Genomic DNA, 24,770 nt, shown 5'->3' with positions numbered 1-24,770 from the left:
AGACCAACAAAGTGGACCGGAGCAAGCGCGCGCTCGCTCCGGTCCACTTTGTTGGTCTGCCGAGTTCATTCGGACTTTTTTTATACAAATACTTAATATAATTTAGATTATTCGGATTATTTTCTGATTTCTTACCAAGTCAGTTTCTCTTAAATTAGGAGAAAATTAAATACAATTGAGAACACCGCGTTACAGTGAGTTATACAGCTTTTAGTTAAAAACGTAATAATTGGAAAAGTTGATTTTGTTTAGCTTCTGATGTCGCAATTAGATCGTGAGTAGTGCGCATTATTGGCACAACCATGCGTCATGAAGCGCACAACTCCTTCATTTATGCGAATCGGAGATTCGATTCTGTAAGCTATGATCCGGTAGATTTTAACTCGGGCCCTTGCATTAGATTTGGGAATTTGACTTTTCTCAATACTACTGATGATCATTAGTTTACTGAATCAGCACTTTAAAGTGCTAATATTTATATGTATACAGTGTTCAGTTATGTTAATCCTTTCATTACTGCAATGAATATTGATTTATTATGCAATATATAAGGATTAGAATTGACTCTGTAAACACCGTCACACAACTTCTTTCAATTGAAAGATTGAACTTCGACGTTCAACTGACGTTAATACCTCAACTGAATAAGATTGATTAAATCGCCGCTAGTAGCTGCAAAACACGTGGACAAGTTTTTCTTTATGGGGCAGCATAATAAAAGTAAACGTTGATTTTTGAGTATTCCAAGTTCTCTTGGTTGGAAGATTGAAACTTTTGTAATGATTCGGCCTTTTGTGTTATTCGGCCTTTTGAGATTCGGCCTTTTGTATCATTCGGCCTTTCGTGGTTCGGCCTTATGGGTTTTCGGCCTTTTGTGGTATGCTAGAACATTTTCGGCCTTTTGTGATTCGGCCTTCTATGGTTCGGCCTTTTGTGATTCGGCCTTTTGTACTGATCCCGCTCCAACGCAGATAGGCTAAATAAATTGCTGGAATCGCTGGCCACCCTGGGCGGTGCTGGGCATAGCTTTTATAGTTTTGTCATCAATGAAATAAAACCTCACAAACACCCCAAATGTTCAATAGCAATATTTTTTTTATTATTATTATTTAACGGATTTTTTTTTCTGTTTCAACTAGAGACGTTTCTTGTTAATTAATATAAAAAGCGATCATTGCTTAGGCAGATACAGTGTGTTTCTATCTGTTGATTTTTTGAAACTTTTTTTTCCTGCGTGAATTACGACTTGTAATGTGTATTTACCGTAATTCATATCCTTTTTAAAAACAGACCAAGTTTTTGTGTGCTACAGAAAATGGAATTATGTCGTGCCTGGCCGTATCTGTGTGTTTGTATGTTGCGTTGCGTTTCAATAATAAGTAAATCTTGTCCATGCTAGCAAATGAAAAAAAAAGGTTTAGAAACAGAGGAAATATCTTGCGGGAAACTTAATGACGACGACAAATAATAGCAATGAAAAAAGGCATTAATTATTTTAATAATAATAATTAAAAACAATAAATTTTCGTAACATATATAAACGTGTTTTTTTTAAATGCTCATCGGTTCAATTGTTAATGTTGATTCGTTTCTCTTTTTTCTCCCCGTTTTTTATGAAAGCATAAAACATACTGATTTTGTGTAAAAATGTATCCCATCATTCGTTTCCATTATGCTGCTCGCTATTTGTGTTAATATTTTCTGTCTAAAATGATTGATTTTCCTTTTCCGATCGTAATACATTGTCGCTCTAATGGTAGGTTTTATGAAATGGTATTTTTATGAAGTTCTCTAAGTTGCATTCTTACTCGTTTGCTGGTTTTGATTTAGGAAAATGTTGATTACTTATTCGCTAAATACGTTTTCATTTATCTGCATCACCTCTACTCTTCTCACCGGACGGGTATCTGGATCGATTCCCCGTTGGTTGCTATTTCGATAAACTTTCTCCTAAATACATGCAAAAGTTAGGCCATACAGACAATGGCCCATCACGGTAAGATTTTATCCAAATATTTAATACAACAAAGAATGATGGGTGTTTGCATCGCTAAACCGTCGCACATTCGCAATTTTATTTCCACAGGTAGTAAAAAAAATCGACACGCGCTCTCATTCGCTCCCAATCTCGGTTCTGCTGTTTCCTGCTGCTCTATCCATCAGACTCCCCCCGCTTTTCCCTCCCTCCCATGGGTTAGTAAAAGTTGGAAAGATACTTGGAAGACGTACTCGGCAGTCGTCAGTTGCTGTTGTCCTCGCCGTCGAGCGACTCATCCTGAACCATGGAATCGTTCTCGCGTTTCGGTGTCGTGAGCCGGGACGAACTCACTCCAAGGCCACCACGTCTAGAAGTTAGAGGAAACATTTATGTTATAAGAATATTTTTGGAATCATGACCGCAGATGCATTGCGCACTCAGTTAGTTATTGTAAAGTGGGATCTATTTTACAACAATCTATGGAATAAAACAAAAGCAAACAGCAAACAATTGATAACATTTTAAAATAGTAATAGGTACATGTGGGAGGGTTTCTTGAAAAGAATCAATAAGCCAATAAAAACCTTTGGTAAACTGAAAATGGACGCTTGAAGAAAATCTTACATAATTTCATAAAACTTACGAAATAGCTCAAAAAGATACAACAGAAATATCGAATGCGATTGAGTTCTTTTCAATACATTTAGCAAATTTCAAATTAAGAAATTTTCCAATGTTATGGAATTGCTAATATCATCCTCCAAACATAGACGTACTATGTTCATGATAGAATTAGTGGCGACAGTATACTTTGTATATAGCTTTGATAGTTCCGTTCGGATACGGTAGACAAGAAGAATGTTTATTAAAAGTGGATTTCAAAGCGAGCGGAGGGCAATATTTGTAAAATTATAAATCTCACGACCTTCCAAAAATTTTCACAAAATTTTCCACAACAGTTACAGAAACAAACTTTGAAAACTTTACTTATTTAAAAAATAATCTAATGTTCTCTTAATCAACAAAATTCTTTTTTTTTTACTTTTTTTTGTGAATTTTTAAATGATTTCATTTCTTCAACATTTTCCTTTAAAAATCTCATTGGAGAGTGCTCACAGCGAATAAATCAATCTGATAAAATTGCTGCTAGAATAATGAGTTAAGGTTTGAGTAATTCATAAAGTGTGAATCTAACTTTTCAAAACATTTGGAAATGGGGTGACATGCATTGGATTAGTTCACCTATCTAAAGAAGTATGGTTAATGGACAACATATTTCAAAAACAGGGTTTAGTTTTCAAAACCACACGTGGTCATGGAGTTTATCGTGCATAGAGAGGTATGTATCACGGTTATTCTGATAAAGGACAAGCCGGGCGACAGGTCAACAATGCACACTCGAACCTTGGAACAGGGCTTACTGAATTACCTTTCGAGCCTTATTCAAAGCTGTTTTAGGACATCTAACAATAAACCTATCATTTACTCTAAGGAACAACATAGATTTACAGCTCACTAAACGTAGAATTTTTGGAACAATCGTTCCATTTGTTTTACTCAAGATAATACAGAAGGGTTGATGGCGATATTACTCCCTTTACCAACGAAAGGAAGCTCTTGTGGAATTTCACTTTGCACTGCACAATTTTTCAGTTTGAGAAAGTGAAAAGATACATTTAGGATACTTGTAGATTTGGTTTCAGAATGTGGCAAAAGAAAATTTACCTCAGCTTAGTTTTCAGCGAGTTCACCTCTCTCGTGAGCGCTTCATGACTCTCAAGCATGTCCTCGTACTCTCGCTGGGCCTTGCGTTTCTGTGTCTTCTCCTTCTGGATTTCTTCTTCCGCTTCGTCGAGATTTCGCTTCAGGATCTTCATACGATTGTTCATCTGAGGATTACAAAATTTATCAATTTGGTTCTCAAAATGCTCACAAAACAACTTACCTTCTCGATCTGTTCCTTGTACTGGTCGGCATGTCGCCTTTCGTCTTCGATGTTCATCGTCAGCTCCTTGATCTTCTTCTCCAGCTTGCGGTTCGCCTTCTGCCCACCGAGCCGTTCCTTGGTTTCGTTCTCTAGCTGCTCCTCGAGGTTGGCAATCTTGGCCTCCAGACTGGCCATGGCAGCTTTCACCTTGGTGCGTTGGGCGGTTTCCAGTTCGGATAGCTTGGCCTTCAGTTCCTTGTTCTGTCGCTCCAGGCCAGTCTTGACGTTTTCGAACTTCTGCGAGTTGGACTTCTCCGCCGCCAGCTCGGTGGTGAGTTGTTCGATGGTAATCTGTGCCTTACGGTTGCGGTCGACCAACAGTTCAGCGTTGGATTGTTCCTCCTCCAGTTCTTCTTCCAGAGCAGCAATTCGTGCTTCTAACCGTCGCTTCTCGTCGATCATCAGGGAGCCCTTGTTGGAGTTGGAGTTGATCTCTTCCAGTAGTTCATCTCTTTCGGCTTCGGCCGCCCTTCTTGCTCGTTCTGAACTGGCAAAGTCTTCCGAAAGCTGCATTACTTCGGCTTCTAGCGCCTTCGCCTTTCGCTCGGCTTCCTTACTAACGGCTGCTAACTCCTCCTTAGCGGCCTTAGCTTCCTCGGCGTCCCGGATAGCATCCTTAACCTGAGCTTGCAATTTCTTCGCTTGTTTGAGAGCATCTTCCTTGACCTTGTTGTTCATCTCTAGGGTGGCCTCAATATCCTTCAAGTCACCTTCGAGTTTCTTTTTAGCTGCCACGGCAGCCGCCCGCTGTTTTCGTTCTTCATCCAGTTCGGCTTCTAAGTCGCGAAGTGCCTTAACCAGACCACGCCGCTTCTCTTCAGATTGCTCCTCCTTGGCTTGCACATCCCGTTCGAACTGCGCCCGCAAAGCTTGCATGTTGACTTCCAATCGCAGCTTGGCATCCTCCGTGAGTTGCAGGTCATCTTCGAGTTCTTCGTTCTGTGCCTTCAATTCCGCCAGTTGACTCTCAAGCGCTCGTTTGGCCTTCTCCAACTCGTGCACGTTCTTGTCAGCTGTTCCCTGTATTATAAATAATCATTAGTCATTGCTAGAAAATAATTCCTAATAATGTACAAACCTGTGTATTAGCCAACTCGTCCAGTTCGTTTTGTAGTGCCTTGCGTTTGGTCTCCAGGTCATCGATTTTCTCGTACGCTTCATCCAATTCCCTTGTCAAAGACAACACCTTGGTTTCCTTTTCACGAGCTTCTCTTTCAGCGGCGTCCCGCTCTTGGGCATGCTGCTCACTAACGGCCTTCTCTTCGGCGAGGACTTTGTCGAAATTCTTTTGCTTCTTCTCCAGGTCTAGCACCTTAGTGCGCTGCGTCTCCAACTCGATAGTGGCATCCTCCAACTCCGATTGGATTTTCTTTTTGCTCTTATCCAGTCTATCGTTGGTGGCTTGCAGTTCCAGGATTTGCCTTTGCAGTACCTCGATATCTTTGTTCATTTTTTTCTTAGCTTCCTCGAGCTCCTTGGCAAGGTCGGCTGTTTAATTTTGAATAAAATATGTTTAGTTAATCTTCTTTGTTGAACACGCTAAAGATACTTACAGTCCTCTTCGGAACGTTTCTTCATCTCCTGGATGGTGAAATTCAGCTCAGCCAACTTCTTCTCATAGTTCTTCTTGGCTTCCTCATCCTCTTCGAGCTGCTCCTGGAGGGCTTCCTTTTCGCTTTCCAGTTGTCGCAACTTCGAACTCAGCGCCAACTTTTGGCGTGTCTCTTCTTCGAGGATTTGTTGCGCCTCCGTTAGCTGACTCTCCATGTTGCTGGCACTTTTGATCGCTGCCGAGGCCTTCAATTCGGCCTCGTCCAATTGTTGGGTGATGTTCTCTGATTCCTGCTGTAGTTTTGTCACCTTATCCTGCAGTTCCATGCGGGTTCGCTCAACTTCGGCTAGTTTAACCTTGTGGAAGAAGAGACAGATTAGACCAACTAGCAAACGGCTTCTCGCCACGAACAGACGCATAATAAGTAGAAACCGTACGTGCAAATACTCAACTTCGTCCTTTGAACCCCCAAAAGTCCAAAAATTAAGATTTAAGAAACGGAAGATTTGTTTGTTTGCATGCGAGAAAGATGGGATCGGAACTTATAAAATACGAAAATTATACCCGAGTCAATTTGTTCAGTCGTTCTAAATTATGACACACATACCTGCAATTCGGCAATTTGTGTTTCAGCCTGTTTGCGACGGCGATCGTTTTCCTGGCGAGATTGATTGACGTTACGCAGTTCCGTTGCCAGATCAGCATTCTCCGCTTCCAGTGTTTGTTTGGCCTTCTCCAAGCCGCCCTTGACCTTTTTGAGACTTTCCAGCTGCTCGTTGATGGAGGAGATCTCCTGGGCATGCTTGTGTCGCATATCAGATACATGACCCTCGTGGTTGGCGGCTTCATCTTCCAACGTTTTCTTCAAAGTGGCCACCTCCTGTTCACGCTTGGAGCGCAGTTCCTGTTGAGCTGTAAGACAGAGGTTTATTAAAAATTGACAAAAAGGTTTAAGTAAAAGGTAAGTACAACATTTTATTTGCATCTTTTCCAATGCGTTCATTTTAGCTCAACTGTAAGATCTTCCTCGACATGTCAATAAACTTACCAGCAGTGGTATCCAGCGAGTCCAGCAGTTCGTTCTTCAAGGCTTCGAGTTCCTCGTTCAGATCACGCTTCTGCTTTTCCGCCTTGGATCGAGCTAGCTTTTCCGCTTCCAAATCTTCCTGGATTTCAGCCAGCTGTGATTCCAGTTCACGCTGGGCTTTCTGGGCAGCTGCCTTTGAGGCCGACTCCTCATCAATCCTCACCAGTGTCTGAGCGAGCTCCTCTTCACGCTTGACCAACTGCTGTTGCATCTCCTCGATTTGTACGCGACGTTCATTGATCTGTTCCTTCAGGTCCGCCACTTCGGTTTCAACCTTCCGCTTGGAACGATCCGATTCCTGGCGGTGTTGATGATCTTTTAGCAAACGTTCCTCCAGTTCAGCAATCGTCGATTCGTGCTTCGCCTTCAGTTTCGCCAGATGTTTGGCTTTTTCTTCCTCCTCAGCAAGCGTCTGAGACAAATCGTTGGCACGTTCTTCGAGAATCTTTTTCTCCTTTTGAAGCTTTGTGTTCTGATCGTCTGTTAAGGCCACATCTTCTTCCATTTTCTTCAATTTTGCATCCAACTGAACTTTCTCAAGCTGCAGTTTCTGACGAGCAGCTTCCTCCTCCTCCAGCTGCTCTTCTAGATCCTGGATGTTGATCTGAAGTTTCTTCTTTTCACTCGACAAGGCGTTAACACGTTCTTCCTCCTCTTCGATGCGAGCTTCCAAATCTTGCATCAACTCTTCCAACTCTTGCTTGCGAGCCGCTAACCGAGCACGTCCCTCTTCTGCTTCGGCGCACAACTCAATCTCAGCTTGTAACTGCTCCGCCAAGTGGGTCTTCTCTTCTATCGCTTGCTGGAACTTCTTTTCATATTCCTGTGAGTTCCTGGACAGATTATCCAGTTTGTCTCGAATTTGTCGAAGTTCATCTTCCTTTTGAACCAACTTTTCCTCCTGCTTGGTAACTTCCAAAAGTGGTTTCACCTTGGTGTACAATCGCCACCATTGCCAGTTGCGTAGTTTGAGGTAGGCAGCGCAGTTTCGCTGAATAATTCGTATGGCATTGAGTTGCTGCAATCGCTTCTGATAATTGCGACGAGCCAGGAATCCGCGGCAGTATGCCTGGAAGTTGACAATCAAATCGGTGATCTTGTAATCACGTTCTTCCTCCAGATGTGCCAGTACTCCCGCTCGGAAGAAGATTTTAGATTGGCCGATGCGATAAAGATTATTGTCCAGCTCGAGGGCTTTGATCATCTGCTCGCAAGCCCTCTTACCGTCCATAAAACCTTTCGGGATAACGTTTGGCGTGAGAAGTTCGTACCGCTGCCGGAACTCTTGGAACGGAATGCGATTCGGAAAACCTTGACGACAAATACGGATACCTTCCAGGACACCATTGCACCGTAACTGATCCAGTACTAGAGGAGCGTCGATTTTGCCAGCACGTTTCTCGTGATTCGGAATGATACAACGGACAAAGTTCGGGTTGGTGTTGCGAAGCGTGTCCATCAACTTGGCCAGCTGTTCCTTGTACAGATGGGACACTGTGCGGAACATACCTTTGCGAGTACGGGCTCCGAACTGGGTGTCGGTAAGAGCCTGCTGGGCCATTCCGACAATTTCGGCATCCTTCCAGATCTGGACCACGAACGGATCCTGTGAGCCTTGCAGTAGAGAAACAATGTTCTCGTTAAGAGGATCCATGTTCTTCATCAACCACTTGGTGGCGGAATAGTCGACTTTTCCGGCGTAATGCACGACGGCGAAATCGGCCACACCGCGGAAATCGGTTTTCATAAATTTAGGATGCATTGTGTGGGCGGTGGCCAGTTTTTCTACAAAAGTCTTGTCTGTAGCTTTCGGGAACCAGCACTCTTCATCCAACAGAGCCATGATACCGCCCGGCTTGTCGATCAAGTCTATCGTTGGTTGCAGATCCAGTCCGAAATCGATGAATTTCCATTCGATACCTTCACGTTGATATTCCTCCTGCTCTAGGATAAACATTGTATGGTTGAACAGTTGCTGCAGCTTTTCGTTCGTGTAATTAATACACAGCTGTTCGAATGAGTTCAAGTCGAAGATTTCGAAACCGGCCATATCCAGAATACCGATGAACGAGGCACCTTGGCGCTTGGTTCGATCCAGTGATCGGTTGATTCGGTTGACCAGCCACTTGAACATTTTTTCGTAGCACGCCTTCGCAATGGCTTCCACGGCGAACTCGACCTGCTCCTTGGTTTGTGCCTTGGTGACGAAATCCCTGCCAACCTTGATCCGGGGCGTCAGGAAAGCCTTGGTCATGTCCGTGACGCTCAGACCCAACAGGTGGGCGATCTTTTGTGCGACCGTGTTGTCCGGCAGGGTGGCCTGATCGGAGCTGCGTTCCTGTTTGAACTTCATCGAACCGAACAGCAGCACCGCACTGACGATGCGGAATATCGAGTTGAAGTCTTCCTCGGTCATGCCCATGATGTTCATGCTCTTGACCGTGGCCTGGAACTCTATGTGGTCATCGACGCCGGGTACCGGTAGGCTTCCATTCGACAGGAACGGGTAGGTTTTGATGTCATCCAGGATGAACTTGTCGCGCTGTTCGGGCGACGCTCCGGCCAGCAGCTGGTAGAAAATGTGGAATGTACGTTCATCTTTCGCTTGGCGAATGGCACGGGACTTCTCGAGCAAGTACGTCTCGATGTTGGCACCGGAGATGTACCCGGAGGCATCAAAGTTTATCCGGATGAATTTTCCCTGGTGAATTGAAATTATGGTTAAAAAAGTTATTGACGCATTTATGGAGTTGTTTGGATGTACTCACGAATCGTGACGAGTTGTCGTTTTTCACGGTTTTGGCATTACCGAAGGCTTCCAATATAGGATTGGCTTGTAGGAGTTGCTGTTCTAGTTCTCCCTATAAGATCGGATATGATTTTTTTATGGATTAAAAGACAATTTTTAGTAAAATTGCTAATGGAAGATTCATTGTTTATTGCAGATAATGTTACGAATTGAAGAAAAATGATAAATCGACATTCCAGTTAAAGAAGTCTGTTCTATCAGCAGTAGGTATGTGTTAATAATTAAAACATGCATTTAATGGTTATATGTAAGGCAAAAGAAATGTTCATTATGGTCCATTCCATGCTGTTTCGATATTTATTACAGGGTTAATCTAATCTATATTATATATAATCGAATAATGTATAAACGCCACACGAGTACGTTTAAAGATGGTTGAAGAGCTGGAGAGCCGTCTTACATGTTTCATCCTCAAACATTGTCGACAAGCCTAATTACTGCAACGACGATTAACTCCTACGTGGAAAATATTGTTTTCCGATCAAACTGATTCGTATCGTTTAAGCACCGATAGCGCTTTTAAATCTGCTGTAGGCTGCTCAAACTTTTTCGAAAATGTGAAATACCATCGACCTCCGGTAATCTGAATACCTTTTTGTATTTGAACCTTGTTAATATTGATGTCACTTACGGTCCGTACAATAATTATGTTTTATGTGGTTTTCAACCCCTTTCCTTCAAGATAGATATACAGGGGTTAGACAAAAAGGTTGAGATAGGCAAAGTTCAGTTCAAAGTCGAAGTTCAAATCAGCAAAACTTTGCGTAGAATGATCCGATTTTGATCAAACTGGGACCCTCGGACGCGGAAACTCTTCTAGTATAATGGCCCGATGCGAATCCTTTGATTGGCCCTTGGCCACCGGTGGTGTTCCGAGGGTATGTTAAAAATCCATTTTTTCTGCTGCTTGTCATTTTATATTACGTTTGCTCGCATCATGTTTCATGTTTTCCCCAGAAACTAGAACTAATATGCTGATCAATGCTGGCTGCAGATCGATAATTCGTTAGGTATACGCAAAGATATGACCATTTTCGTGAAAACGATACGGGATTGGCCATACACCCTGAACAAATGTCACTTTCGCAGAACTTCCGGAACCTGTTACAAATTGGCCAAAGAGTCTTACAGTCCTCAAAATATATCTCTAATAAAGATCCTATATTAATCGTCTTGGAAAAACATGAATTTTGACACCCATATATGCATGGTTTCAGATGGTGCCAAAACCGGCCCCTCCTGGAAAGTCCATGGAACCTGCTATAAGGGTGGCAGTGGACACTATCAGTCTGGAAATGTTTCTGTAATCATCGTCTCGCAAATCCATGAAGTCAGATACTCATATTTGCATTATTCCGATCTGTTATCATTTCATCATGTTCCCGGTACCGTTTTTACGGAAATGGCCGTATCTCTGTGTAGTTTGGATGGATTCTCGATCTACAGCCACCATTGGGCGGCATATTAATTCTAGTTTTCGGAGAAAGCATAAAACATGATAAAAATTAACGTCACATAAAATGACAAGCAGTGGAAAAAATGCATCTTGGACATATCCTCGGAAAACCCGGAACATTTCCGGTGGCCAAGGACCAATCTCAGGTTTTGCAGGGGGACAGTATACTAGAAGAGTGTCCGCTTCTGATGGTCCTGGTTTTATAGAAATCGGATTATTATACGCAAAGTTATGCTGATTTGAATTTCGACTTATTTTTACCTATCTCAATCTTTTTGTCTAACCCCTATATACTGGGGCAACGTGAAAAAAAACACAATGAGAAGGTAATTAGGATCTGATGTTTCTGATCTAGTCCAAACTAAAACGAACTCCGGGGTCAACGGTACAATTAGGGAAACCAATCTTACTGCTTGTTTCTCTCGTATGCCGACCGAACGAAACAGCATTCTAGTTAGATGGGCAGTATTTGATCCTAGAAAAACCATCAACTAATCAGAGTTATCAAGACCTGAACTAAAGTGATATCGTCATGTGTGTCTGTTTGGCTTGGAACATGGTTCATATCTCCGCAACTTTGACGTCGTGGCGCTGCAGAAACTTGTCTACTTATCTGAACGGAGCAGAAAGCGTGGTTAAGCGGGCATTAAGTCGAACGACTATCAAAGCTATGCCACCACCTGGAGCCACCAGCAACGAGTTGGGAGCCGATGGTCAAGATGCGCCTGCGCGTGGATCGCTGGAAGCCATTTCAGTCAAGGCTGTGCAAGCTGGGATCATTTCTTTAATTACATCATAATCATGATGCAGTCCACAAGAAAGAAAAGCCGCCCGTCGTACACTGGGGCTGCCGTTTTCCAAACATGAAAAAAACCTCTCAGTCATTGAAATGATGAAATGGACCATGGGTGGGGTGTCTTCAGCGAAGTTTCAATATACATTAATGCAGACATTTTGGCCAATATTCACAACTTTTAGGGATATTCGCATATAAATCCCATACGCCAAATCGGCCGAACAGCGTTTTTAAAGTGTGATTTCTTCAGAGAAGCTGTTTTTTACTTAATTTCGATGAACCTTGTTAACAAAATCAAAACTCGTTTCCCGGAAACGAGCCAGCCTAGGGCTGAAAGTCTCCTTAACAAAGACAATAAAAAAAATCAAAACTCCAGAGCCTGCTGTGAAGATTTATTTGCTTATTTTGTGAAGAAGGACCAAACAATGAAATTTGATCAGAAATTGAACTTTATTAACACTTTTACTATTTAATATTATTCAAAATCAAGGAAAATAGCAAAATACACAATTCGTGATGGTGATCCAGTTAGAAAAACATATTTTTGGCGATTAATCGCGGAAAAATAGCAGAGTTATAGTATTTTCCACTTACGTCGTTTATGCGGGCAAACTCGGGCAGGCGTTTTTATCGGCAATGAACAGAAAAACTCATGCCCTTTCATACAAATACAACTCCAAAGTAATAATTTTAGATATTTTTTTCAAAATTGAATATTTATATTTCCGCGTCGATCTTATACTTAGAAGTGTAACTACTTCCGAAAATATGGAAACAGATAAACATAATAACGCTGATGTATAAGCGTATAAGACACTTTTTGCAAATATTACCATGCTTAGTAAAAATAGTGCATATGTACTGGTATTCACTTGTTTATAGTAAATAATATTGAATCCATATAAGGCCGATACAAATATTTAAAAACAATTTTGTCTACCCCCCCCTCGATTTTTTTTTGCCAAAAAATAATATATTGAGGGGGCAACAAAATAAAATTCAGATAATTTTGAGGATTTTCAAAACATTCTCTAACAAATCCGAGGAGTTTCTTGATTTTTTTCATTTTAATATTTATTTTTTATTATCCCCCCCCCCCCCTGACCTTTCCGAGACCAGTAGGACAAAGTGTTAATTAAATATTTGTAACGGCCTAATGTTTAATAACTAATCCTTTCCTATTTTCATACTACGAATATGTTTTATAAACTTAATCTTCCAAATGAGCAAATATAAATTTCCTTCAAAAAAATTTAATTTAACAAATGCACTGCGTTTTTTAATTTTATTTATCTTACCATGCTATTCAAGTGAGTTATTCACTGAATGAAAATCATAAGAAGATATTTTTTCTTAGCAATTTTGCGCCAGAAATCTTTTTTTTTTCTAACTGAATCACCGCCAAAAATCGTGTATTTTGTCATTATCCTTGATTTTGAGTTAGGGGGAATGACGGCTTTGGCAGGTTTTGTTCTATTATTGGCAGGAGGGTTTTTTATGACTGACTAGGCTCAAATTTGGCCTAAACATTCTTTGCATATTGAAGAAAATTGTGGCCAAATTTCATAAAATTTGGTCGTTAAAAACTCCCCTGCCTACAATAGAACAAAATCTGCCAAAGCCGTCTTACCCCCTATATTAGATAGTAAAAGTGTTGATAAAGTACAATTACTGATCAAATTTCATTGTTGGGTCTTTATTTTCTAAATAAACAAATAAATCATCACAGCAGGCTCTGAAATTTTGAAATTTTAAGCAAGGTTCATAGAAATTAAGTGACAAACAACTTCTCTGAAGAAGTCACACTGAGAGGTTTTTCAATGTTTGGACAACCCGCATACAAATTTACAGTTCTTCGTACAGTTACAAATATATCATGGACATAGTTGATATCGTTACCCATTAACATTAAGTTCTTCGAACAATACATATTTATGGTAAAACAATTATCTCAACCCTAATAAATGAAGTTTACGGTCTACGAACCATAATCAATATAGTACTGATACAATCTTTCCTCCAAAAATGTATGAAGAAAATCGTTTTCTCTTACGGTTAACATTCTTAACAACCCGTTGCTCATACAGTCCGGTCTACGAAAACCATAGTCACTATGGTCAAAACGTTATCAGACTACAGTACGGTTATGGTTAAGTACCATTATCATTATGGTTCAACCTAGAACGTATACCGTTCCAATAATGGTTCGGCTATCGTTTGGATTTATGCGGGAAGGAAGGGCTGCCCCAGTGTGCGTCGACGAGCATTTGGGGCATGCCAATGCCATCACATGCAGAGTAACGGAAACAAATCGACCACGTTCTATGCAACGGTATGTTTTCTGATATTATGAACGTCAAACAGCTCTCATTCGAAGCACAACACGTGTCAAAATCAAACATCTGTCGCTAAGCATGCTGTCAATAAATGATAACGGGTCTTCACAGAGGGCCTGACACGACGATCCTCCACTGAGAGCCTGTTTACCAAAGAGAGACGGCTCACAACAGCGTCTGTTTCCCATGTTAGGTACGGCCGATTATCGTCCGAGTGTCAACAAAGCACTCTAAGCAAAACTGTGCGCTATAGTCCCCCGGAAATGTTTGGGGGAATGGTTCTCTGCAAATTTATTGAGTTTGGTGTCAGGCCCAACGCGCACTTGGGGTATTCGGAAGGAAAGTGTTGCCTACTATCTACGGCGGGGTGTACATGGAGAAGGAAAATGAATCACGAGTCGCAACAGCTGTTGGAATAACCATTCATCGTTCACATATCGAAAATCGGAAGACTGTGGTGGGCCGGACACGTAGCCAGAATGTCCGATTATAACCCGGTTCTCGATAACGATCCGACGGGAAAAGGGGGAGGTGCGCAACGAGCAAGGTGGATCGATCAGGTGGAAGAAGATTTACGGAGCCACCCCGATACCCATTACGAAAGCCAAGCATGCGGAAGCACGGGTCGGTTCGAGCAACAACCTGTGAGGGACGGACTCAAACCGTAATATCAACGATATTCATTGCAAGTAAGGTGCGAGTGCGTATTCTATACTTTCATGTAGGTACATGTTCGCAAAGGTTGCAAGATGATGGAAGCATGTCGAAGAAGTGGCAGATCTGTTAATAAATCACAGTAATCGATTTAATTGTTAACAAGCGTAGCAACCAAAGGGTTATTCTGCCGTAATTTGGAAAAGTGACGTAACAGCCATTTTACAACATGCATGTTTTCCATTTTTCTGTTAAAAAGCTCGATGAGTAGTACTCGTTAACACCATTTTTGGAAAATGGCGTATACGCCACTTTTCAGATTACGGCAGTATTGGCACTTGTTTATTCGTTAATTTTTGTCATTCGCATTTAAACCCGCAGCCAAAACGGAAGTCCAATCAATATTATTCAAATTGTTCGAGCCTGCGTTATTACCAATCAATAAAAGGTTATGGGCCACGCACGTAAGTAGGTTGCTGTATTATAAGACATTCCCTAGTTCAAGGGTACCAACTACGAAAATTGGGAGTTCCTGGTAAAAAAAAAATATGAAGTCCAATAGTCTGTTGGAAACAACGCAAAGAATAAGCTCCGGCAGCGCCAGAAGAACTAGCGAAGTGTACAGAACCGGACTGTAGAGCAGCGAATCTCATTACTTCATTTATTCACGACGACCTAATCCGAGAAAAGGATAACGCTAAACAAATTTGGATCATATTGGAAAACGTTTATGCCGAGAAATCTGTTTCGTCTCATACGCTCGTTCGAAAGCAGCTTGCAAAGTTGAAGTTGCCAGAATGTTCATCCGTTAGAAAACATTTGAAAGCTTTCGATGAACTTTTCCGACACCTAAGGTCTGCTGGAGCGAAGTTGGAAGAAAGCGATTTGATATCTCAATTATTCGTGACCGGAGACGTACGATTGACTAGTTACCGCTTTAGAGAATTCCGGAGAAGGAAAGCTGGGAGAACGACTTTTGGCAGAAGAATTAAAGAAGAGCGATCGAATGTCCATTTGCGTGTAATTGAAGGGCAAATTCTTCAACTATAGCCTGATCAGCATCTATCTATGCCCCAACAAACGGTAAGCCTGATGACGTGAAGGATGAGTTCTATGAGAGCCTTGGTAAGGCCTACGGAGAGTGCCCAACACATGATGTAAAGATTGTCATCGGGGATGCAAATGCGCAGATCGGAAGAGAAAGTTTCTTTCGCCTTGTCATTGGTACGGAAAGCCTTCATTCCGCTCGCTACCACTGATAATGGTCTGTGACTTGGAACCCTTGCTGCTGCTAGAGGGATGGCAATAAGCAGTACCAACTTCGCACGTAAGAATATCCGCAAACACACCTGACAACATCCGAGTGGAGACACTTGCTCACAGATAGACCACGTGCTGGTCGACGGACGACATTTCTCGGATGTTATAGATGTATTCAGAGGTCCGAACATCGACTCGGATCTTGTTGTAGTTGCAAAAATTCGGGCGCGACTTTCCAGCGGCACGAATTCACGAAACAACAGAACGATGCGTTTCAATATCCAACGCTTGTCAGTTGAAGGAGTTGCTGAACAGTACCACCAGGAGCTGGACGAGCGGATAGAAGATGCCATCGAATCTGGCGACGTCAACAGATTGTGGGAAAATATCCACGAGTAGGAAGTGTTAGGCACTGCACAGTGACGCTAACGAAATGGTTGATTTGATGAGGAGTGCCAGCGAGTGACGGACGAGTAAAATGTTGCTAGGAGTCGAATGCTAGTGGCTCGTACCCGTTCCAACAGAGAGCGGTACAGTGTAGCAAGGGCAGAAGAGAAACGAAGCCAACGCAGAAAAAAAAGGCAACACGAAGAGAGCGTGATAGCTGAAGCGCAGGAGACCATGGATAGAAACGATATGCGGAGGTTTTACGCAACTATCAATGGCGTGCGGCATAAGACTGTGATAGTGCCCGCCATGTGCAATGACCGAGAGGGGAATTTGCTGACAGACAAGACTATATTGGCAGCCAGGTGGAAGGAGCACTTCGATGATTTGTTGAACGGTGAAAATGAAGGCTTTTTAAGGAGAAAGATGGACATAGTCGGCGACGATCAAGCTGTGGAACCACTAACGCTGGACGAGGTTAAGAAGGCTCTAAACGAGCTGAAAACAGTAAAGCTACTGGGAAGGACGAAATCCCGGTCGAGCTTCTCAAACTCGAAAATGAGCAGCTGCATCAATCAATGCACCACATTATCCAGAAAATATGGAAGGATGAAGAACTGCCTGCCGGCTGGTTGGATGGCCTCATATGCCCAATCTATAAGAAAGGGCATCAGGGAAAGAGGGTGCCAATTACAGAGGGATTACCCTTCTGAACTCGGCGTACAAAATCCTTTCGCGTATCCTCTTTAAAAGACTGAGAGTCGCTTGAGGAGTCCTTCGTCGGTGAATACTAGGCAGGTTATCGTGAGGGCTCATCAACGACGGATCAGATGTTTAGCCCGCAGATGATTCTTGACAATTTCCTGGAGTTCAACTTGCAGGCTCACACCTGGCCACATCTGTTCATTGATTTCATATGATTTGATTTGTGCAACGCTGGATGGCTCGAAATAAAGTATTTGGATTGCAGACGAAGTGTCAACCTCGTTTGTGACCTTAGACGGATTGAAGCAGGGTGATGGACTTTAGAATTTATTGTTCAACAGTATGCTTGTTGAACAGACCCTGCGTTATTATCAATCTTTAAAAATAATCTGACAAATCGGGTTATTGCGATGAGTGAAGAACTAAAGCAACATTGGGTGGTTGCAATGCTTCGTTCACTCTTATAAAATCGCTCTTGAGAGTCGGCCGGAAGAGGACCTTACGATGGAGTACATGAAGGTGGAGTTTTCTAATCTTTTAGAAACACGCAAACAGTTGGAATAGGTGAAAAATTAAAAAAAAATCACACGGAAAGGCTCATTCGACGGAAGTATAGAAAATTAGCAAAAGGTGAAAGGCAATCGGGAAACAAGCAGAGCGATAGAAAAGTTGGTGCATACCGATCTCTCTGGATCATCCAAGGTAACTACAGCTAGCGTAAAATGGTATAGTATGATGCTAGTCGACGATAACTCACGCTACGCGATAGTTTATCTCTTGAAATGCAAATCTGAAGCGTTTGAGGAAATCCATCAGTACACAAGCATGATAGAAACCCAGTTCGGAGGAAAACTGAAAACGATACGGTGTGATGGATTTTCAAACAGTAAGTTGAAGAATTTTTTTACTGACAACGGAATCCTGTCGAATTGTGTGTTTCTCTACCAACGGCTGAAGCTACGCAAGAAAGGCTGTGAGTGAAACGTCTCCTTGAATATTTTAATGAGCAGGTACATAATACATTGTTATTGATTGAGCAGCATAGAGTCTAAAGCTTGACGGTCCCTTCTCAAGCCACTGAGAATGGTGGGGCTTGCCTGGGATGTGGTGGAATTGTACAGTGGGGTCTGTTGAATTTCTTCAAAAAGCCGGATAAATGTCGGACCATTTGTCGCTCAGAGCACACTAGCCTAATCCTGGTGAGTGGAGCTCTAAAAAGACCTGACACGACGCCCAACGCGAACAGTCGCAAGTAGCAAGGAACCCGGCAGAACGCGGAACGCTCAAAGCGGAAATGAAACAACAACAGGAGGCAGCAGATGTGCCATTCAAAGGTTTCGAACCGCATGCCGAGAAATACAAGAATGGCAACTTTTTGGCGGACGAATGTAAGGTATTCTAAAAGTGACTATCGTAGTCGCTCAGCGATAATCGCATCGTGTGTGATTCCTAACCTTAAAGCTATGTAAAAGCATGGACAATGGAGGATTTCCCAGGAACGTTACAATACCAATAGAAGCAACGATGGATGGTGGCAGACGGGGCCACGTACAAAGTACGTCACGCTCTTAGGGAGGAAGGGGTTCCGAGTAATATAAAAAAAATTAAGGGTTTCATACAAAAAGAGTGACAAAGGAGGAAGGGGGTTGAAAATTGTCAATTTTTGCGTGACGTACTTTGTGGACCCACTGGGTGACAAGGTGATGAATCTTTGTGTCGCTGTTCAATGTTGTGCAAGAAGGTGTCCTGTTAAGAGTCGGATGTAGCAGCCGGGGTATGATTTTCAATAGATCCAGCCAAATTGTTTGCTTTGCGGATTATATGCGCACACTATCGGTCAAACATTTCGAAAAGGTGACAGATCTGTACATCCGCTTGAAAAGTGGGACAAACTTGTGGTTGGAACCGAGCCCCGTAGGAAGCAGTTTAAAGATAGACAAGAACATTTTTGAGATAGTCAATGAATTCGTCTGCCTTTGATCCTTGCTGATGGCTGACAATACCGTTAGTCGTGAAATATGAAGGCAACTAACAAAAGATATTTTAGTTACCAGTTAAAGATTGTCGCTGTCGTCGCTGTCCGGAACATCTTTTGCTGGCGAGGATAGGGGATCTGAATGTCAATGAAGGAAAAATTCATACGATTTGACAGTTAGGTACCACACATGTTTCGGACAGCAGAACAAAGGGAACCGAAGCGACAATCTTTATCTGGTAACTAAAATATCTTTTCAACTAACAGAAGACACTTGAGTAGGAGTTTTTTAGCGACGAGTGCTTACGAACATCTTTGGCGGTGTAAAAGAGAACGGTGTGTGAAGATGAATGATGACCTATGAGCACAAGCAATGGCGAACCCAGAATTCAGAAAGTGACTAAAGCTGAAACGGGTACGATGGGCAGCAATGTTGGAAGAATGACAAACAGCAATCCTGCAAAGATGTTGCTCGCATCAGATCCGACTGGTACAAGAAGGCGCGGAACGCAGCGAACTAGGGTAAAATGCCCAATAGTGGACCTCTAGTAGCGGAATTTTGCTCTTCCTTTCAAAAGGAGTAGGTATTTTCAACATATTTATTCTGCTTGATATCTAATACCAAGTTCTGCATCTCCTCTTTACGATACATACATAAAACACTCAAATACACGACGTTAATCGTTGAAATTAAAATTTAAAAAGTCTGATTGAATTCGCCCTATAGTAAACCCCCTGGGGGTCCATAATAGGGAATTGCTTTCGTATAGTCGACACTTCATTTGATTTTCATGTTCGCTTTCGGGATGTTCTGCTTCCCTATTATGGACCCCCAAAATATTCCTATAATGGACGTGTTTATTTTTTATAGAATTGTAAAAAAACATCTAATTTTACTTTCCATAGCATTTCCAATGGGGCCCTCCTTAGCCGTGCGGTAAGACGCGCGGCTACAAGGCAAGACCATGCTGAGGATGGCTGGGTTCGATTCCCGGTGCCGGTCTAGGTAATTTTCGGATTGGAAATTGTCTCGACTTCCCTGGGCATAAAAGTACCATCGTGCTAGCCTCATGATCCTACGAATGCAAAAATGGTAACCTGGCTTAGAAACCTCGCAGTTAATAACTGTGGAAGTGCTTAATGAACACTAAGCTGCGAGGCGGCTCTGTCCCAGTGTGGGGATGTTATGCCAATAAGAAGAAGAAGAAGAAGCATTTCCAATGCATGTAATCAAATCAGAGAACTGTAAGGTAGGTTCTCCCGATTGAATATCATAGCCAAATGTTTACATTGTGCTGTAATAATGCAAAAATGGCTGGAGGGTCCACTATTGGTTGGGTTGGGGGTCCACTATTGGGCACTTTACCATATGTGGGAAGACTAGGTACAAAACGACTAGGCGAATGTGAATGAAGAGATGTGGCTATGGGAAGACTAGGTACAAACCGACTAGGCGAATGTGAATGAAGAGAGGTGGCTGTGAACTGCCTAAGCTAATGAATGACCTAAAAAAGTTAAGGTACCCCGGGGCAAGTGAAAATACGGGGTAAGTGGGTACTGTGGCTGCCGATTAATCGGTGAACGTTTTTCATGGTAACAATGTTCTAGAAAGATGAAGCAGAATTATCAACGAATTCGCCTGACACAAAAAAATTTAGAATCAAAACCATTTGCGGCACCATACTAATGGTATTGTTTAATCATGACTTTAAACTACCGGCGAAATCTATTACTTTTATTTTAATTCAATGGATTTCCAACAAAATAGTGGTTTCTAAATTCAACATTGGTGTGGAAAGTGAAAATTTTGAGCAATTAAATAATTGTGTGACATCGAAAACGATCTGCGAAAAAATCTGCAGTTTTCACTTGCCCTTAAGTTTTAACATACATGGGGCAAGTGGGACCTATTTGAAAAACATTTTCGATAGAGCCATTTTACCTGTTTTTGGATTGCTTTCTAGTGAAAAATAACTTCGACAGTCATATATCATATGGATCTGAATCAAATGCAGTTGATATCGTTGGTTTCGTTGTTAAGAAGTAGTGTACAGTTGATTTACCGAAAGAGTATTTTACTTTCTGGAAAATATCTTCCTCATGGAAAAGAGCAATTGTTTTAGTTATGCGAAATTTTCCGTTTACAGTGCAAACAATCTATTTATTCTACAATTGATCAATAGGTTTTTTCTTGTGTTTTGTTATTTTTAAACATCGCATCAGTTTAACAGATTTTTAGATAAATAAAGTGCTTAAGACATAAATTGTCCATTTCGTTCTATTACAAATTTACAACACTGCGCATCGCCTGAATAAAAACCTTCCTTTTGATTTATGGAATAATTTGTATTCTAAACAGAGAAACATTCATTCGAAAAGTGAACAAAGATTTGTTCATCTCTTCCATCTAACACATTTGGCAAGAAAGTAAGCTAATGGAAAGCCAGACAATAGCCAATTAAACAGTAAACCGGCTGTTGTCTTGTTTTTATATTTGCTAACATTGTAATCCCTTTCTTTTTGCAAAAACAAAAGTCTGACAAGCAATAAACCTCCATTCATGATCTGAAATACTACGACTCAGAAATAACATGAACATTATATCTACATTCTTCAAATTAGTTTCGTTCGACAGTATAAAGCAGAATAGGTCCCACTTGCCCCGTTTGAAGGGGTAAGTGGGTACCACAGGTAAATTTATTTATGTCACTACCAAATTTTTTGTAACTGAATAAATGGCTTACAACACGTCTACACTTCAACAACGGAAGCATATAATGATGTATCCGTGGCTAATGTCCTGAAATACCCTGTTTTCTAAGTATACGTTAACGATTTTGCTGAACTAGCGTTTTTTTAGGTCCCACTTGCCCCAGGGTACCTTATATTAATTGGAGTAGACCGATATAAATGTAGTGAATTTTAACGTACTGTATGATTTTTTTTCTAGAAATAAAGGACATTCTTGTGCGATGGGGGTTATTTGGGAAGAAGCAGGAACTATCAACAAATCGTAAGAAGAAAGACTTCCTGACAATCAGTGAACTTGATATTTACAACTGCGGCAACTTAACCTTTTTATTTAAAGAATAATGAAATATTTTTTCTTATTCATTCAATTTTATTATTGCTGAAACATGGATGTAGGAGTATATGATACAACTATTATCAAAATCATTTGTCATAAGAATAGACATAGACATAGAATATAGCGTTCAATGCCATTCTTTTAGTAATCCCAGATCTCTATTGTGTTAGTAAAGAAAACGTATCAAACCAAAAACAGAATAAAAATATTCAACTAACTACATCATACTTCAAACAGCAAACTCTAGCTACAAAACCGAAAAACAAGGTCAAAATAATTGAAGAAAAAACAGTTTTGGAAAAACCAATCAAGAATTGAATCTGATAAGAGTTATACTTTACCGATAGGCTTGATGAGTGACCACCCTGCCGATTGTTACATTTTGTAATTTTGGTTGGTTGTTTGTTTTGTTTACGTTTACGTTTGTATTGTGGTGTTTGTTTGCAGTGACGCGTTGCGTTGGCGAAGCATTATGAGCAATAGCGCATTGTTAATGAGTTTGGCACCGATTTTTTTTTTGTTCAATTGTTGGCAGCCAGGCAGAGCGCGGAGAATGTTGAATTATGGAGGAAGGAGGACGACACGCACACGAATATTCACGAATGGTGATTGTTTTTGATTGGTGATACACGATTGATGGAACGATATGGACCGTGAATGTATTTGTGTGTATTATCATAATTTTGTCGTAATTGTTTAGAGTGCCAAAAACGAGAAGAATGAAGAATGGAAATACAATAGAGCGTAATTAGTGACGGATGTAGTTCATTTTTAAATGGTGATCAAAAATAGTACGAAAAATCTATACTTACAATAATAAGTGCTGGCGATGGCTGCTTTCGTCCGAAAATCAAATAATTGAAAACGGTTCAGGTGTAGCGTAGTTGTTTCGATGGGTAGTCGTTTTCATCAGGCCCATTCATACAAAACCACAAACCGAATAATGGTGATGCGCACGGATTTTACATAGTGTTTTTTTTTAATTTTTTTTTATAAAAGTGTAGGTGTAAATTGATAGTTTACCGATACAAGACAGCAAACAATAGATACCAACGTATGTTGTGATTTAATTATTTTATTGTGCAAGCAGGTTTTACGTGCGATGTGGCAGCATGGATCGGGATTATATATGAAATTAGAAAAGAAGAAAATAATATAGGAAAAACGAAACCCAATATAATACACTTTAAAGAACTCATATATCTACAGAAAAAAATAAAGGTGATTTTGTACAGAAAGTGGTAAATAATTATACTTTTAGCGGATATTGTTACCTAATAAAACCTTATTAAACTAATCTAGCCTGTACATCGAGTAAATTTAAGTATCTTACACACTGTATTACAAGCTGCATTTACTGCTATTCATGTTTGTTTGGAAACGAATCATTGCAAGTATCGAACGAAATTTCAAATGCTGGCGACATTTCTTACAGTTTAAAATGGGAAACTTGAATAATAATCATTTAGAAGAATTTATAAAATTAAATAACGAGTATCCAAGATAAAATTGCAAGACACTAGAGATAGAGACGCCGTAACTTATTTTTGTCTTCGTTTTGAAATCACCAGTTCGCAAAAAAAGAATATGTGCGAAAAGTTTAAAAAATAGAATTTATTGCAATCGAGCAATCGAGAAGTTTAATAAAACATTGCGAAGAATATTTAACCGCAAATTTTTAAATAAGAAATGTAGCTAAAAGTGTTTTGTGAGCAGATGGTTAGTAATGTTTAAAACGCAAACCAATCTCATAGCTACGTCCGTGATGTGACAAAAACGTATTTGAAAATAAATCGATCGACCGGATTACGCACGTTCAAAGTACAGAAGGCACCGAACGGCAATCAAGAAGAAGCAGAATACTGTCTCTAGAAAGTGTTACGGAATAAATTTGAGTGATGCAATTTTTTTTTTTGCAGACACGTTTCATTCATCTGTTTAATTCTTTTTTTATACAACGGTGTTTTTCACAATTTTAGTTTTTCAAAAATGATTACAAATAATAATATATTTTTCTTGTTTTTCTTTAATTGTACCTCTTTTATCGTAAAACAACTTAAAACTTAAATTTTAATGCTTGTTTAATCTTTTTATGAGAATTTATCCATCTCGCAATTTAGACCCCATTCAGTTTTGTATACACTTGGGACACCTTTACTGCGATTAGATTTTATCATTTTCCCTTCTTCTTCTTCTCATTGGCATTACATCACCCACGAGGATACTTTTATGCCCGAAAATTTCCTAGACCGGACCGGGAATCGAACCCAGCCACCTTCAGCATGGTCTTGCTTTGCTGCCGTGCATCTTTCCACACGGCTAAGGAAGGCCTCCCTATCAATTTACATGTCTATCACAATTTCCATAGCTTTTTAAATACCTCCTGATTTTTCTTTGCTTTTTTGTGGATTTTTTGGTGGGGTCAACTCAATGTTTCAATAAAACCAAAAGCCAGAAATATCCAAAAATCAACCGTGTAAAAAGCGACCTCAGTGTATATTTAATTGTATATATTAGCCTTATTATTATCTCATTCGTCTGTGAAAGCTGTTTCGTTTCCGGGCGCATAAGTTATACATAAGTTAACATAAGTTAGGAAATAATCACTTGTAAGGACGTGGCCAGGTATATGAAGAAAATCGGGTCAACCTTATTGTGGATTGTGGTAGAATCTACACTGATCGTAGATATGTTTATCTC

General features: G+C 40.8%; 1 protein-coding gene across 3 annotated transcripts in view; it reads right to left on the bottom strand.

Annotated features, from left to right (window-relative positions):
• Positions 1-1,077: 1,077 nt before the first annotated feature.
• LOC134218525 (myosin heavy chain, non-muscle) overlaps positions 1,078-24,770 on the bottom strand; it is a 189,521-nt gene continuing 165,828 nt past the window's right edge. The window contains exons 6-15 of one of the 3 annotated variants that reach the window (XM_062697635.1): positions 22,883-22,906; positions 22,412-22,435; positions 9,373-9,465; positions 6,566-9,305; positions 6,125-6,429; positions 5,519-5,873; positions 5,044-5,453; positions 3,924-4,985; positions 3,704-3,867; positions 1,078-2,345 (exon numbers count right to left, since the gene is read on the bottom strand). In XM_062697635.1, coding sequence (XP_062553619.1) covers positions 2,240-2,345; positions 3,704-3,867; positions 3,924-4,985; positions 5,044-5,453; positions 5,519-5,873; positions 6,125-6,429; positions 6,566-9,305; positions 9,373-9,465; positions 22,412-22,435; positions 22,883-22,906 — 5,283 coding nt within the window. In that variant the 3' untranslated portion in view covers positions 1,078-2,239. The remainder of the gene's footprint in view (positions 2,346-3,703; positions 3,868-3,923; positions 4,986-5,043; positions 5,454-5,518; positions 5,874-6,124; positions 6,430-6,565; positions 9,306-9,372; positions 9,466-22,411; positions 22,436-22,882; positions 22,907-24,770) is intronic. The other 2 variants (XM_062697636.1, XM_062697637.1) reach the window with 2 other exon arrangements.

Source organism: Armigeres subalbatus, chromosome 2, assembly GCF_024139115.2.
Source record: "Armigeres subalbatus isolate Guangzhou_Male chromosome 2, GZ_Asu_2, whole genome shotgun sequence".
In the NCBI taxonomy this organism is placed as follows: Eukaryota; Metazoa; Arthropoda; class Insecta; order Diptera; family Culicidae; genus Armigeres; species Armigeres subalbatus.
This window is presented reverse-complemented; position numbering and strand designations above follow the sequence as displayed.